The 15,542-nt window shown below is 38.9% G+C and overlaps 1 protein-coding gene across 1 annotated transcript; it reads left to right on the top strand.

Annotated features, from left to right (window-relative positions):
• Positions 1-7,335: 7,335 nt before the first annotated feature.
• Positions 7,336-10,156, top strand: LOC133002772 (proteinase-activated receptor 3). Its single transcript, XM_061072424.1, has 2 exons — positions 7,336-7,417; positions 8,054-10,156. The coding sequence occupies exons 1-2, from the start codon at positions 7,354-7,356 to the stop codon at positions 9,112-9,114; spliced, it is 1,125 nt and encodes a 374-aa protein (XP_060928407.1). The 5' UTR covers positions 7,336-7,353; the 3' UTR covers positions 9,115-10,156.
• The last annotated feature ends 5,386 nt before the right edge of the window (positions 10,157-15,542 follow it).

The raw sequence follows: 15,542 nt of genomic DNA, 5'->3' as shown, positions 1-15,542 counted from the left end.
TGCTGTTTCTAGCCCACCAGAACCTTCAGTCATTTCCTGTGTAGCTGGAGAGAGAGAAAGAGAGAGAAAGAGTCAGAGGATCCAAGATATAGAAAAATACTGTTTAATCAAGGTGTTGACAGATCTTTCTAATTCATATGCTACATATTCTAGAACTGAAACGATTAGTTATCTACATCGTCAATTGATTATCTGCATCGGTAACTAGTTTTATTTAGAATCAATTAATGGCAGATTTCCTGGCAGATGCCACTTTAGTCACTGTTCCTAGTGAAACAGTTGAGCTGTCTCTGTGACTTCAGCTCCTGATAGTTATGTCCCATCAGTAAGCCTTTTGTCAAAGTCAATCACATTTTTTCCTGTTGCGTTGAACCCATTAGCATTTTCAAACCCCCCACACACCAGAACCATCAGCAAGGCTTTTTGAAACAACGAAAACATTGTGCTGACGAAACTGAAGCAATGAAGACTGATAAAAAAATTTTAATCTTAAATATGGTAGAAAGTTTCTTCTCTTGCAGGCTCTTTTTACAGCGTATCCTGATCAGTAAAGATTCTTTCTGCCCAAAGTCTGCTGGCTCCAAAAAACAAACCCTGTAAGCAACAAACGACATCTGCACATACAGACACATTCCTGTCCACTGATATCCCATTCCATAAACAGCCGCCAGTTCCAGTTTAACAGTTAATGGGCCATAAGGGACATCTTCATGAAAAAGTATTTGGCTGAAGATGATAAAATACAAATCCTCAAACAGCAAGTAGTAAACGACTGAAAGCGAATGTAAATTATACAATTCAATATAAATTATTTATTTGGAGGGGGGTCTACTTCAATGAGCCCTCCACTTGAAGTCATTTGGGGCTCCAAATGTGAACGGCTCACTGATTCACATGTTTTCAGACCCAAGCAGCCTCTAAGTAAAGTACCTGCTTGTGATATTTTGGCCTTTCTACATTAGTAGCCACCACAAAGATGACCGTACATGTTTAAAGGCAAATAAATGTGTCTTTTATTGTGTCTCCTGCATTTGGTCATGTGAAGTAATGCAACCCAGAGAGCCACAGTAGGATTGGGAATCACACCAGGGAGTCATCTACAGTGTACAGCTATGTCCTTTTGATGGATATTTATAGTGTAACTTGTTCTGGATCGGAGAAGATTGAAGTGGAATTTTTTAATCTTTCGGGACTTTGACCAACACATGATTTAATTGACATATAGAACAAAATGATTTATATTATCATCCCATTACTTTTTTTTTATGGAAGAAATATCCCTAGAGATGCTTATGTGTTTCATCTGTTTGTAACAGCTAAATAACAGCATCAGAAGGAAAATGAGATGGGATGAATAAAGCCAGTAATATGACCTATTAGTACAAGTTGGTCTCTTTGTTTACCTGGTAAGGTAAATATAATTGCTGTTATGGAGTCTCCTTCCAGGAAATCAGATTATGTTTATTTTCGTTTTATTAAAACAGAAAAATCTACAAGCTGAAGCCATGGGGGATTTAACCTTGACGTGTCTGATTCTTGGAGCTCTGCAGTTTTATATAAATGAAAATGAGGATGGGAGTTAGTACAAACGACAAATGTCGATAATGTGTTCATAAAGAAAAAGAAAATGTGTTCATAGAGTAAAAGTAAGAAGGCGTCAGGGAAATAAATACCAAAGTAAGTAAATGTACTTAAGTACTGTATCGAAGTATTTGTACTTCATTACTTCCTACCTCTGGTGTCGTCTGACTCATTTGTGCTTTATATCCACAGGGAGTCGATATCTGAGCTCACAGACAGACATACTAAATCCACTTCCTCAAAAATATATCTGTTAGATATGTTTCTTATTTGTAAAATGAGTGCATTTGAGATATGCAATCATTTCATGGTTATAGCCTCCAATATGTACACATATATATATATATATATCCAGTGGCCTTTCTACATTAGGGGAAGGCACTGCCCCACCAGATCCACCAGATGGCGCAGTTGTGCAGAAAGCTAAATACCGCATATCTGAATTTTGTGGCAAAAATATATTTTATTTTATATGCAAAGTAGCGTGAATGTGTGTGTGAATGAACTTGACTCAAAAGCATTATAGTCTTGTTTGGGAGTAATTTGATTCGTGTGTGTGTTTCTGTCTGTGAGTTTGCTTTGTGAAACGCTTCCCTCTCGCCTTTGTTCATAAGTAACACTTCCTCTACAATAATGCCATACTTTTATGTTTCTTATCATTTTATTAGGGGCGGACGAGGCTGAAGGACACAGCTGTGCTGACCGTGTTCTGTCTCTTATGGCAAAGAAGAAAAATAAAACACTGGGTTCTTATCTGTTCTTATCTTAAGTGTATTAAATCAGAAAGCAAAAGATAAAAATTGTTCTAATAAGTGTTAATTTGAATATATAATATATAATGAATATAGAAATTAACTATATTATCCACAACACTTAGCAATGACTGCCAACTCTAAACAGTTGCAGGCCGTCTTTAGTTAAGGGAGGAAAACACAAAGTGTTGTGCAGATGAAGCTGGTGCATGTCGTCCTCATGTTGATAATAATAATTTAATAAATTATGCAAGTTATTTGAGCTATGTGTCTGTCTAATCTTTTTACTTTGTTGCATCATTTTACTTTAATGCTGTATTATAGGCAACATCTTTGAGTGCTAAAGCATGTGAAATGTATTTGAAATAGGATTTCTGCTCCCTGCTGGCACTCAAAATGCAGCCCATGGTATATCTTACTGGTCTATATAGGCCTACTGCTTATAATAATCAGCTACCTCTATTTTTGTGATGGTGACATGACGTCATACAAAGTTGCCCCACCAGAAATTTCAGGCTAAAATCGCCATTGTATATATGTTAGACCAGGGATCTTCAACGTTTTTCAGGCCAAGGACCCCCAAACAGGTGGAGAGATGGAGCAGGGACCCCCTACTATATATATTGTATAAAATTGTGTTTTGGCCTGGTGCCATGTATAAACATAACTACCCTGATATTGTGCATTCAATACTAAGTTATTCAAATATTACACGGGTTCATATATTCATGTTTTTATATTAAACATGTGCAAGGTACAGGGTTGCCATGCCACTGCCATTTATAAACATACAGTGGGTACAGAAAGTATTCAGACCCCTTTAAATGTTTCACTCTGTTTCATTGCAGCCATTTGCTAATATCAAAAAAGTTCATTTTATTTCTCATCAATGTACACTCAGCACCCCATCTTTACAGAAAAAAACAGAAATGTAGAAATTTTTGCAAATTTATTAAAAAAGAAAAACTGAAATACCATGATGCTCCCACCACCATGTTTCACTGTTGGGATTGTATTGGGCAGGTGATGAGCAGTGCCTGGTTTTCTCAACACATACCACTTAGAATTAATCCCAACAAGTTCAATCTTGGTCTCATCAGACCAGAGAATCTCATAGTCTGGGAGTCCGTCATGTGTTTTTTGGCAAACTCTATGCGGGCTTTCATATGTCTTGCACTGAGGAGAGGCTTCCGTCGGGCCACTCTGCCATAAAGCCCCGACTGTTGGAGGGCTGCAATGATAGTTGACCTTGTGGAACTTTCTCCCATCTCCCTACTGCATCTCTGGAGCTCAGCCACAGTGATCTTTGGGTTCTTCTTTACCTCTCTCACCAAGGCTCTTCTCCCACGATTGCTCAGTTTGGCTGGACGGCCAGGTCTAGGAAGAGTTCTGGTAGTCCCAAACTTCTTCCGTTAAAGGATTACGGAGGCCACTGTGCTCTTAGGAACCTTGAGTGCTGCAGAAATTCTTTTGTAACCCTGGCCAGATCTGTGCCTTGCCACAATTCTGTCTCTGAGCTCCTTGGGCAGTTCCTTCGACCTCATGATTCTCATTTGCTCTGACACGCACTGTGAGCTGTAAGGTCTTATATAGACTGGTGTGTGCCTTTCCTATTCAAGTCCAATCAGTTTAATTAAACACAGCTGCACTCCAATGAAGGAGTAGAACCATCTCAAGGAGGATCAGAAGAAATGGACCGCATGTGAGTTAAATATGAATGTCACAGCAAAGGTCTGAATACTTATGACCATGTGATATTTCAGTTTTTCTTTCATAATAAATTTGCAAAAATTTCTGCTTTTCTGTTTTTTTTCTGTCAAGATGGGGTGCTGAGTGTACATTAATGAGAAATAAAATTTTACTTTTTTGATTTTTGCAAATTGCTGCAATGAAAAAAAGAATGAAATATTTAGAGGGGTCTGAATACTTTCCGTACCCACTGTACATCTTGCATACAACACCGAGCTATTAATGTAATTCACAGATTCATGTTTTTATTTTTAACATACATGTAGAAGAGACAGTGAATCCTCAAGCTATCTGTGGATGGCACACATACTCCCACATTAGTGAGATGTCTGACCCTGAGCACACAACTTATCTAATCTTGGATGGATGGAGGTTGTCAGGCAGAGGGTCAAATATGTTGGATGCATGTTAATGTGTATTAAAAGACATTTAAATTCGTGAAAAAAAAAAACAAAAAAAAAATTATAAAAAATTACAAAAATTGTCCAATCAACCAAAGATTTTTGTGACCCCCCTGCAGTAGCTCCGCGGACCCCCTAGGGGTCGCGGACCCCCTGTTGAAGACCTCTGTCTTAGACTGATGGTTGAAAAAAACTAGCCATTTAATTTCTTGGACCAACACATTTTTATTAAGTATAAACAAGTTGAAAAATCACTCCAGATTTAAAATTTTTTTCCAATGTTAGACCTCTGTGTTTACAACAAAAACCGAGAAAGCAGCGAATCCATACTTGAGAGGCTGAAAAAGTTAAAAAAAAACAATTAACAGATTATATTTTGGATTTACAGTTTGAACTATAACTTGTCATGAAATGTTTTAAAAAAAAGTTTTAAAACAGTTTGAACTATAACTTGTTAATAAATGTATATATAGAGTTACCAGGTTTGTGCTGGATTCTGACAGGATGATCTGCTACAGTTTTTTTTCCTGAAAGATAATTTAGTTTTCTACATCTCTGCGTAGACAACTTAATAATAAAATCAACATTTCCCTGAAAACTATAACAGAACTCATCCTTGTTTACAGGCACAGGTCACTAAATCCATCAGTCTTCTACAGAAAAAGAGTCCTCTCATACAGATGGACAGACTGCACCTGACTGAGAAATTGTGGCAGTTGACATTGGGAAATGTGCCCAGTCGACTTGGGAAGATAAGAACATTATGTAAGAAAAACTTGAGAAGATGTTGGTGAATGAAGCTCAATGACATAAATGAAGTGTAAAGACACGTCCATCATTTCTGCCACCAGCCAGTCTAAACATCACAGGCAAATTACAGAAACTGTGGGCCTACTCTTGGTGGCACTGAGCTGAAAGAGGTAAATGATGTTGGCATTAAGTGACTTGAATATCAGATAAGCAGTTGCAAGCATAAGCAATGATCTTATCCTATTATAATCAGATAAATGTCGCCCTCTTGTGGGAAGAGCACATTTTATAAACAAATTTTTTCAGTAAACATCAAAGTTTTAAAACCAATAAAAAGCATATTTATGTTAAAATGAATCTAACATTTAAATATTTTTTGAATGGACACGTGGGAGAAAGCAAACTTGGTTGTTATTATAATCTTTCACATAATTTATCTCAGTGTTTGCTTCAACATAATCCTCCTCACATGTCTGATTGTAAGTGAGTTCATTCTGAAATTATCCACTTAATGTATTTAAGAAGAATTCGAAACACAAAGCAATGGTGTAGGAAGTGAATTTAGTGTATTATAACTAAATCCACTAATGTGTAACCCTTAGACAGGAAACAGATGTTTTCTGCAGATGTGTTGCTGTTCTTTGAGAGAGTTTAAGAGAAAGGAGGAAGGTGCATCATGGCACTAGACCTGTTTATTATTCATATTTAATTATTTAACAGCGACAGTGCATGATTGTGAACATTGTTGCAGAGCTGTCACAGTATGCCAGTTTTAGACAGATGACACAAAGTCATCCTAAGAGAAAATAGGAATTACAGTTACTCTTTGAGCAACAGTAATTTAAAAAAAGGCAATATTCATGTTTATGTACTTGAACGGATATGACTATGTTTACCTTACAGTAAACATAACCTCCATGGCTTTTCGCTGCTAGTATGAAAACAACTTGTTTATGATTTGTTTGTGACGATTGTAAACTCAGTGCGAGCCGACGCTTCGCCCTCTTCTCTGTTTTGAGTCATGCAGGATGTTCTTAGCTGCACGTCAGCGGTAACGTCACAGGCAGGAAATAGATATCGCACATCTGCGAGGTGTCTGCATGTGGTGCATACTGAGGTCAGACACATGCTGTCAGTAAATGCGTCGCTCTGGCTGTTCAACAGATTCAGTGGGAACAGGACACAGGTCACATCTGCAATCAGCTGGGTGTTAGGGACTCAAAGAATTAAATAAAAACATTAAAAGGGTACTTCAGTGTGTGTGTCCCGGAGAATATGAAAGATTCAAGTTGATGAAGTTTCCTGTAAATATAAAAAGTGAGCTGAAAGGGAAAATACAGAAGAAAACAAAAAAGACACATTCCTCCTAATACAGATGCATTTACAAACTTTGACTTTTCTCATCTCTCAACATTTTTTGCCACGTCAGTACACAACTTCACAAAGGCTTTGTAATGTAACCAAAGTATGGCAAGGCTTACATAATCTTTCAAGAAGACTGGGAGTAAAGACTAAACAAAAAACGCTCATGTCCGGACAAGCTTATCGTCTTCAGACAGACATTTCCTTGCTTATCTAGTGGCCTGTTTCTGTTTATCCCCTCTCTCCATGTCACTCCAGGGATCATAATGCCACGGGTAAAAAGTACAGAAAGCTCCCAGATACCCAGATGTGCCACATATGTGAGGCTGGAGTTTCAGACAATTGACACTCACCCTGGGGGTTGAATATTTATGTCAAGAGCCAAGTAGCTTTATAGAAGTCTACACAGAATAGTAATGGCAAAACAATGTACATTCCTTTCAGATTTATCCCTGCTGAGGTGATTTAAGAGGAAAAAAGAGAAAAACACAAAAGAGAAAGTGGGTAGTGACAGATACATTAGATTGTTGATCAGTATTGTCACCTTTGAATCTCATAAAACAGTATGATAGGGTGACAAAGTTCGTATGCGAGGGCGTCATACTGTGCATGTCCAACAGAAGGTAAATTGAAACCACACGAGTTTTCGAAGACGTCATGTTTCCATTTTTTCTCCTCATTCTCACTCGGGGGAGGTGTTTCCCGACCTGAATCCACCCACAGAGAGGCAGCAGAGAGAGGTTCAACGACAAGCAGAGATGAGGAAACTTGTATTTCTGCTCACTTTTGTTCTGTGCATAAGTGGCACACTTCAAAAAAGGGGTAAGTGTTGCTTATTTAAGTTGAGTTTTTACGAATAGACCTTTTTCTCATTAGACTTATTTTATGATTCTCTTGGTGATAGAAGTGAAACTCTGAGTTGATCTGTGAGCTGGTGTGGATACTTAACAAGCAAGCTGTAACTTGTGGAGTGGTTCCTCCATGATTCACACCAAATAGTTTATTATTATGACACAAGGGGGTCACAGCTCGGTTAGAGCTGAATAAACAGATTAATTGATTACTAAAAAAGCAGTAAAAAGATACTTTGATTATCGATCCACCATTTAATTCCTTGTTTTCACTTTTTTTTTCTTTTTTTCTAGAAGTAAATATCTGTAGGTTTAGGACATAACGTGATTTGGTTGTGTTGTCTTGTCCTTTAGAAAACTGCAATGATTATTTGTCCACTATTTTAAGATATTTAACCACATCTTACTATAGGATACATCTATTAATCTAATAAAAGACAGAAAACAGATGATTATATAGTTGCAGCACTTATTAGGAACTTGTCTGCGTTTTCAGTACATTGTTTAGTGATGACGACACAGTTGAATTTTATATTGATAAAATACTTTTATGTCCAAAGAATGAACATGTTTTCACTAACTTTTGTGTGTTCTCGTTTGGTGGCAGGTAAACAGAGGATGAAAAGGCAGAACAGCTCTGACTCTGCCTTCCCCATGCCCAGAACATTCAATGCGGGCCTCGTAACTAGGACAGTTGTCCAAAATGGGACTCAGGCTTTTAATTCATCTCCTTCTCATCCAGCTCTGACGTTACGAAGCAACAGCACAGCAGGGTACCTCAACAGCGCTCTCAGCACCCGGGTCATCCCCATTATTTATATCCTGGTGCTTACTGTCGGGATCCCGGCCAATGCTGCCATCTTGTGCACGTTGGCCTCTAAAATTAGGAAGGTGTCCTCTGCCATTCTGTACTGCAGCCTGGCTGTCTCCGACCTCTTCCTCCTCCTCTCCCTCTTCTTCAAGGCTCACTACCATTTCTATGGAAACCACTGGGTTCTCGGAGAAGCCGCCTGTCGAGTGGTCACGGCCTGTTTCTATGGCAACCTCTATTGCTCGGCCCAGACGTTGGCCTGCATCAGCATCAAGCGCTACCTGGCTGTAGTGCACCCGTTCAAGTACAAATCCCTGCCCAAGAGGATGTGCACCGCCTGGGTCACGTTTGCCGTGTGGGTGGTGTTTGGAGCCGCCGTTGTCCCTGAACTCCTCGTCCAGCAGAGCTACTGGCTCCCTGAGCTGGGACGCTTCACCTGCCATGATGTACTGCCTCTGGACAATGACTCCCATATGTTCCTGCTCTACTACAACCTGATCCTGACCATCTTCGGCCTCCTGCTGCCGCTGGTAATCACTGTTGTGTGCTTCATACGAATCGTCTGTGAGCTCAACCGGTCACACAACGACTGGTCGTTATACATCAAGGCCAGCTCACTGGTGTTTGCCATCTTCCTGCTGTGTTTTACACCTGCTGGTGTTTTGCACTTCCTCCATTACGTGCAGCTGTTTGTGGACAGAACAGAGACTCTGTACGTGTACTTTAACGTGGCGGTGTGCTTGTGTTGCCTCCATGCCTGTCTAGACCCTTTCCTCTTTCTCTTGATGTCCAAATCTGCAGGCTCCAGCCGTTACTTCAGGGCCTTTAAAGGCAAGACCCTGAGCATATCTGTTTAAGAGACTCATGATGCCAAAATCTGATCATCATACAGAGAAACTTTTATCAATTTACAGACTCCGACTAACCTAACCTCAATCTGCATTTTTTAAGATTGTGAAAGTTAATCTTACAAACAGGACCGACATTTCTTTGACTAATCAATCTGGTAGTTATTTGGAAATCTGGTAGAGTCAGGGTTGGGTTTGATTTGAATCTAAGAGCACATGTGGGTCAAGTGAAAGTTCCAACAGCCCCGGGAGGTTACCCCTGGAAGCTTGAAATGTCTAACTGGGTAACTTGGGCACTAGACTGAAGCCGGCCCAGTTCAGTTTTACTTGCCAGGGTGTAGGTTGAAGAGGCTAATGCTGAAAATAACAGGAACTTCTCACTATATTTAGCTTCTAAACATTAAGTAAGTATTTCTTAAAGTAAATTTTTTCTACCAGATTTATCTCAATATTTGTCATATTTAGCTTTTTTATAAAAAAACAAAACAAATTGAAGATTGCCAATTTTAAATCTAAATGTGTATTACTTCAAATAAGTAACGTTTTGTCTAATACATTTTCTTTGAGTATTTTCATTTTTATTTTGTTGTTGAATTGGGGGGAAAGGTTTTTTGGGGCTGGAATCCAAAAAGAAAGTAAAAGGACCTCCACTGCATCTTGTTAACAAGATTTGGACTTGATTCTTGTCATCATTTAGATAACTTCTTCTTGCACATATACCTATAGTTTTGTCTCTGGTTGTCTGTGACAAAGGGAATGAGCAGACACATTCTGAATATGCTATAAATGGTCAAATATATAAATGTATTAACGCACAACAGTTAATGTTGTAGGCCTATTGCTTTTCCCTCTGTAGACATTCGAGAAAAATTACACGAAAATAACTTCATCCTCATGTGGGGAGTATTTACAATAAGCTTGAAATATGTTACTTACCATAAACAATGTGAAACAGGCTGACTTTAGGAAATAAGTCTCCCAAACTTTTGTGTATTCCTGTAATCATATATACAGTGCCGTCCATTCAATAAAATTGAAACTATCTCCAAGATGTTTTGTGTCTTTACATTTTGTATTGGATGTTTTTTTAGTGCTGCAGTGTTGTGCAGCTTCCCGAGAGGAACAGTTTCAGATATAATCTAAGCAATTCTTAGTCTAGAACCTTGTTTAGTTTATCTTCTGAACTCACGTAGAGAATTAACCACTTATACGCCTCTCTAACTGCGTTGGTATTTCCTGTCCAGCAAGTGACAAAGTTCAGGATGACACACATGCACAGACTTCCCATTCACTTTGCATCACATCATTTACCACATTAGTCAGCTGCACATTTATGCTCCAGATCTCCAAAAGTGTTTTTCTGGATTCACATCAGGTGACTCTGGAGGTCCCTCAACTCATTTTCATGACACCAGTGTGAGACTTGGATCATTATCCTGCAGGAAGTAGCCATTAGAAGAGGGTTAAATGTGGACATTAAGGGATGAACATGTTCAGAGACAATACTGAGATTGTCTGTAAAACTCAAACCTTGATCATTTGGTATCAAAGCCTTAACTGTGTAAAGACAACACCATCAGTCTGGACTGTTGACACAGGCAGGTTCTCTCCATGGATTCATGGTGTTGACTCCAGATTAAAACGTAAGCAGCCTCAGCAGGAATCCACATTCATCAGGCCAGGCTATGTTATTCAAGCCTCAACTGTCCAGTGTTGGTGAGTCTGTGTCCCTGCAGCCTGAGGTTTCTGCTCCTGACTGACAGGAGAAAAACCTCAGACCACTCCAGGATATTGCGTATCCTTTGAGGGTTGCAGGAGAAACTGGTGCCAAACCCAGCTAACACAGGACGAGAGAGGCAGGATCCCTCCCGGAAAGGTCGCCAGCATATTGCAGAGTCATCATACAGAGACAATTAAATCAATTTAGAGACTCCGACTAACCTAAACTCAATCTGCATGTTTAAAGATTGTGAAAGTTAATCAAACAAGACAAAAGTTCCTTTGACTAGTCAATCTGTTATTTATTTGGAAAACTGGTCAGGATTGGGTTTGGTTTGACTCCAAGAGCACACGCGGGCCAAGGGAAAGTTCCAACAGTCCTGGCGGTTACCCTTGGAGACTTGAAAAGTCTAGCTCCATAAAAACAGAGACTTTGGGTAACTCATGGCACTAGACTGAAGTCCAATTCAGTTTAACTTGCCAGGGTGTAAGTTTAAGTGGTGTATGCTGAAAATAACAGGAACTTCTCCCCATATTTAGTGCTAGGATTAGGGTTAGCCCCCTAACCCTCCGAAAAAGTGATTATTTCTTAAAGTCACTTTTTTCTCTCAGATCTTCCTAAATATTTGTCATTTTTAGCTTTAAAAAATAAATAAATAATAATGTCAATGTTAAATCTCAACATTGAATTTAAATGCAAATGTTGGAATGTAATTTGGATTATAATAACAAGGTTTATAATTATAATTCAAGATTTGGGTTTATATATGATATTAGTATTTAGTTACCTTTTCACCTTAGAAGAAGTAATTACCACAGTTATATCTCATGGGAGGTTTTTAACGCCTATTACTTCAAATAAGTAACGTCTTGTCTAATGCATTTTCTTTCTGTAATCTGATCGCTTATGCTGATTCACCCATACTCCTGCATCTTTACAATCTTTACATAAAAGATATATACATGTGAAATAAATATGAGGGTGTACTGTGTTATCGTTGATACTTCTTATGGTTATCTGTGACTTAATGTCGAACCACTTCCTCTTTTGAAAAGAGAGAACTGGTTTTTGATATCTGTCCCTCACTTTCTTTCCTGATGGTTTTACATCTCTGTGGTTGTCTGGGTGTTGAACTTCCTCTCTCGAACACTGAAGCTGTGGCGTTACATTGTGCTGCTGTCTACACAGTCACATGTTCACTGTAAGATTTCAGGGTGAAATTGTAAAAAATAAATCATCATCGTTTGATCATATAACTAGTGCTGCAGACCCATCTGTACCAGTTATGACCTCTGATATTTTCTGAAGTGGACATAAACATTAAGTGATCTGCCTTTTTAGTATTCAGCACTTATTTATTATATTTATATTATTTAGTAGCGTATGAGCTTCTGTTCTTACGTTCATATCTGTACAGATGAAAAAATAAAAGAAATATATGTGTGTCATGTATCAAAGGTTGGTATGACAAGTTTCTTCTTGATATGAGTGATTTGTTCTTTGGAGATTATGCAATTTCCTGTATCACACCTTTATGTAGTGATAAAACAAACCCCAGTTTGTTTACTCCATTAGTAAACTGAGATTAAGTTCTACTGTATACCCTATCATTTTCAATATTTGACCTGGCCTCTGACTAACTTTTCTGCCAGACAGGTAACCTTACTTTTGAAGCAGGAAATAACACAATCTTCCCTTAGCAAATGATTTATTGAATGAATAAGCATTACAACAGATGCCTGTGCTAATTTAATTCACTCAGGGGTTTTATCGCAACATCCTTACTTGGTCTTATCCGACCAGGAACCATATAATGGGTAGATTTATTAAATTACAGTTCAAATTTGCCACATAAACATACATTTTTTCGTCCAGTAAATTTACACAATCCTGCTTTGATGACGGGCTACTCTGAAAGAGCGGCTGGTCTCAGCAATTTGCAAGAACTGAGTAAGAATCTTGTCAAGACTTTTCAAATAGGAAGTCAAAAAGTTATCAGGTGTTACTCTTAAAATAAGGCCCCATCTCTGAATAAGCCATAACACCTGTCACTCCAGAGGAGCCCATCCTGGTTTATTTATTGTAAATGGTGCCATCTGCAGGTGAAAGTGGATAAGCCCGATGTGGACACTGAACACAATGAATGAAGCCCCACATCGGTTCAAATGAAACTCTTTATTCAATATGTAGACACCAGAGGAATCCACCTTTACATTGCGTTCTCTTGCACCTTTTCTTATCAAAATAAATCATATCAAGGACAGGTAATTCTTTTTTACACACTCCTCCACATATTGTTTGACAGCAGAGGTTTTCAAATCTGAAAGTAACAGCGTCTGCATTTCCACACCCGCTCCAATGACTAATCCAACCGGAAACAGATTTGACCACCCCTGCTACAACATCTCACCACCGGCACGCCCCATTCACGATGACCTCGAAGTCAACTTGATTATAATGAACACCTGACAAAACAAATCTGACAACACGCACCAATGATACATTCACCTTTGGCCCCCGGGAATCGCACACGCCTGCTTCCTCCCGCGGAGGAACAGTGAAGACACCAAAACAGAAAGAGCACACACAACAGGGGGGACTTCGGTAACAAACATGCAGGATTTCTTGGTGGAAATAGTGAAGTTTAGGGAGTTTGTTCAGCACAGCTGGTGGTTCTCGGAGGAGGGCACAGTGCAGACCAGCAGACGGATAAAGCATCAGACATACTCATCAGGAACCCAGATTCACTCCTCCATTGAGTGGCAGAAACTAATGAAATGTCTAATGTAAATTGATTTCCATAGTAAGAAATATGATATTAGCAACAGAACACCACATCCAGTATATTGACAGTAATCCTCATCATCATAAAACCCATCCGAATGAAACATTACTTCACTCTTGTATTAACTGACTCATTTGAAGAGATATTACAGGAATTGATTTTGCAAAGGATCTGATGCATTTGAACATTAATGCACTCACACTGTAGCAGCTATAGTACCATTCACAAGAGGTTTTAAAGGGCCTGTTCACCCAAATCACAAAAAATCATTATCTAATTTAGCTTAGAGGTATCTAGCCATGCAGATAGATTTCATTCTATGTGAATAGATATCTCTCTCTCTCTCTCTCTCTCTCTCTCTCTCTCTCAAGGATTTCTACCTGCACGTCAGTACATGAATGGGCTTTTGTGTGGGGCGCTCACAATATTGAAAAATGTACTTTCACAGCAACAGGTCTTTCCAGAAACATTTTTAAACCAACAAAATATTCCTTATAACAGCTGTTTACAAAGTTGTGTGTATTATCCAGAGAAACAAGCATAGTTTTTTCCTTGAAAGACACATTGCTATTGAATTTTTAGCTGGATTAGTGGCATGGCTTAGATCTTGAGTCCACCACTCTGGTCCGGGCTAAAATATCTCAACAACTGGTTCGCCATGAAAGACATGGAGAACTCCAGAGGATGAACTGTGATTTTATATATATATATACGTATCTTTTCTTTTTGATTTAACAGCAAGTTAAAATTTTAATTTGTACAATACATTGATTTATGATGAAACACTACTATTAGGTTAATAACATTCACATCTGTCTCATTCTGTTATACCTGCCAAACATCAGTGTGTTGTCATGGCCACTAGTGTTTGTATTTACCTGAAAGCTCTGCATTGGCACCACAACAATGGTCCATTCAAGTGAAACAGAGTGCTGTGGTTTTTTATGCAGGTCAGAGGTCGGTCTGAACTTGGCCTTCGTCTTCTTTACATGTAATTGTTCAGTGTTAGGAGCAGAACTCAGCTAAAATCTCAGCACAAAGCCACGAAACCCTGCGTAGGTAGTGCGTTTATTTATTTTTTTCAATGTGGGTGAACTGACCCTTTATGCATGGCTTATAATTTCGCTTCGTTATGTTAACAAACTCAGTTATTTGGTAAAGAAAAGAACAAGACAAATTTAAAAAATACCTTTTTCAGCATATGCAATGCTCACTGCGTCTAGAAAGTGTTCATCTGAAAACACACTCATACACACACGCACACGCGCACGCACATACCCAGAAACTGCAGTATCAATATATGAGAGGCCGAAAAAGCAGGGCAGAGCAGCAAAGCTTTCAGCAGGGTTTGGAAAGAGAGACAAGCTCAATGGAGAGAGGAAGAGGCACGACATTTGAGAAAGGCCTTTGAGTTTTAGAGGGAGTAGCGCAGCAGCAAGGCAGGAAGAGGTAAAGAGAGAGGACAAGAAGACAGGACCAGACACACAATGAGGAAACCATGACGTGAGACGCATAAAGAGGAAGGAACCACAGGGAGAAGAGCAGGTTCTTATAACAGCAGAGGTTTCCTACGGTATAAGTTCTTCTTGACAGATCAGATTACAACAGAGAGCAAAGCCCTTCATGGTGAGCTCAGCACCACGAGACGAACACAACACAGACACGAGAGAAGGAGAGAGGAAGCATTCAGACAAAAGGTTTCCAATCTCAAAAGTCTCTTACTGTAAAAAGCAGAAAATGTAAACTTCTTTTCACTTTATAAATGTAGCTGCAGAATGTTTCGACTAAACTACTACATCGTTACTGTATTATTTTTTTCTATGGCCTTTTTATTCTTGCACATTGCGGCTAAAGGCTTGAACATCATCAACTGTTGGAGGAATACTGATCGCAGTTTCAGCTGGTAAAGCAATAAATAACACACATAAATAC

This window comes from Limanda limanda, chromosome 1, assembly GCF_963576545.1.
Source record: "Limanda limanda chromosome 1, fLimLim1.1, whole genome shotgun sequence".
Classification (NCBI taxonomy): domain Eukaryota; kingdom Metazoa; phylum Chordata; class Actinopteri; order Pleuronectiformes; family Pleuronectidae; genus Limanda; species Limanda limanda.
The sequence above is the reverse complement of the archived record's forward strand: the minus strand, read 5'-3'. Positions and strand labels throughout refer to the sequence as shown.

Bases quoted from the DNA above. Each gene is read 5' to 3' on its own strand.
- LOC133002772 (XM_061072424.1), top strand. From the start codon at position 7,354: ATGAGGAAACTTGTATTTCTGCTCACTTTTGTTCTGTGCATAAGTGGC. The intron at 7,418-8,053 runs GTAAGTGTTGCT...GTTTGGTGGCAG, and splicing joins TGGCACACTTCAAAAAAGGG to GTAAACAGAGGATGAAAAGG.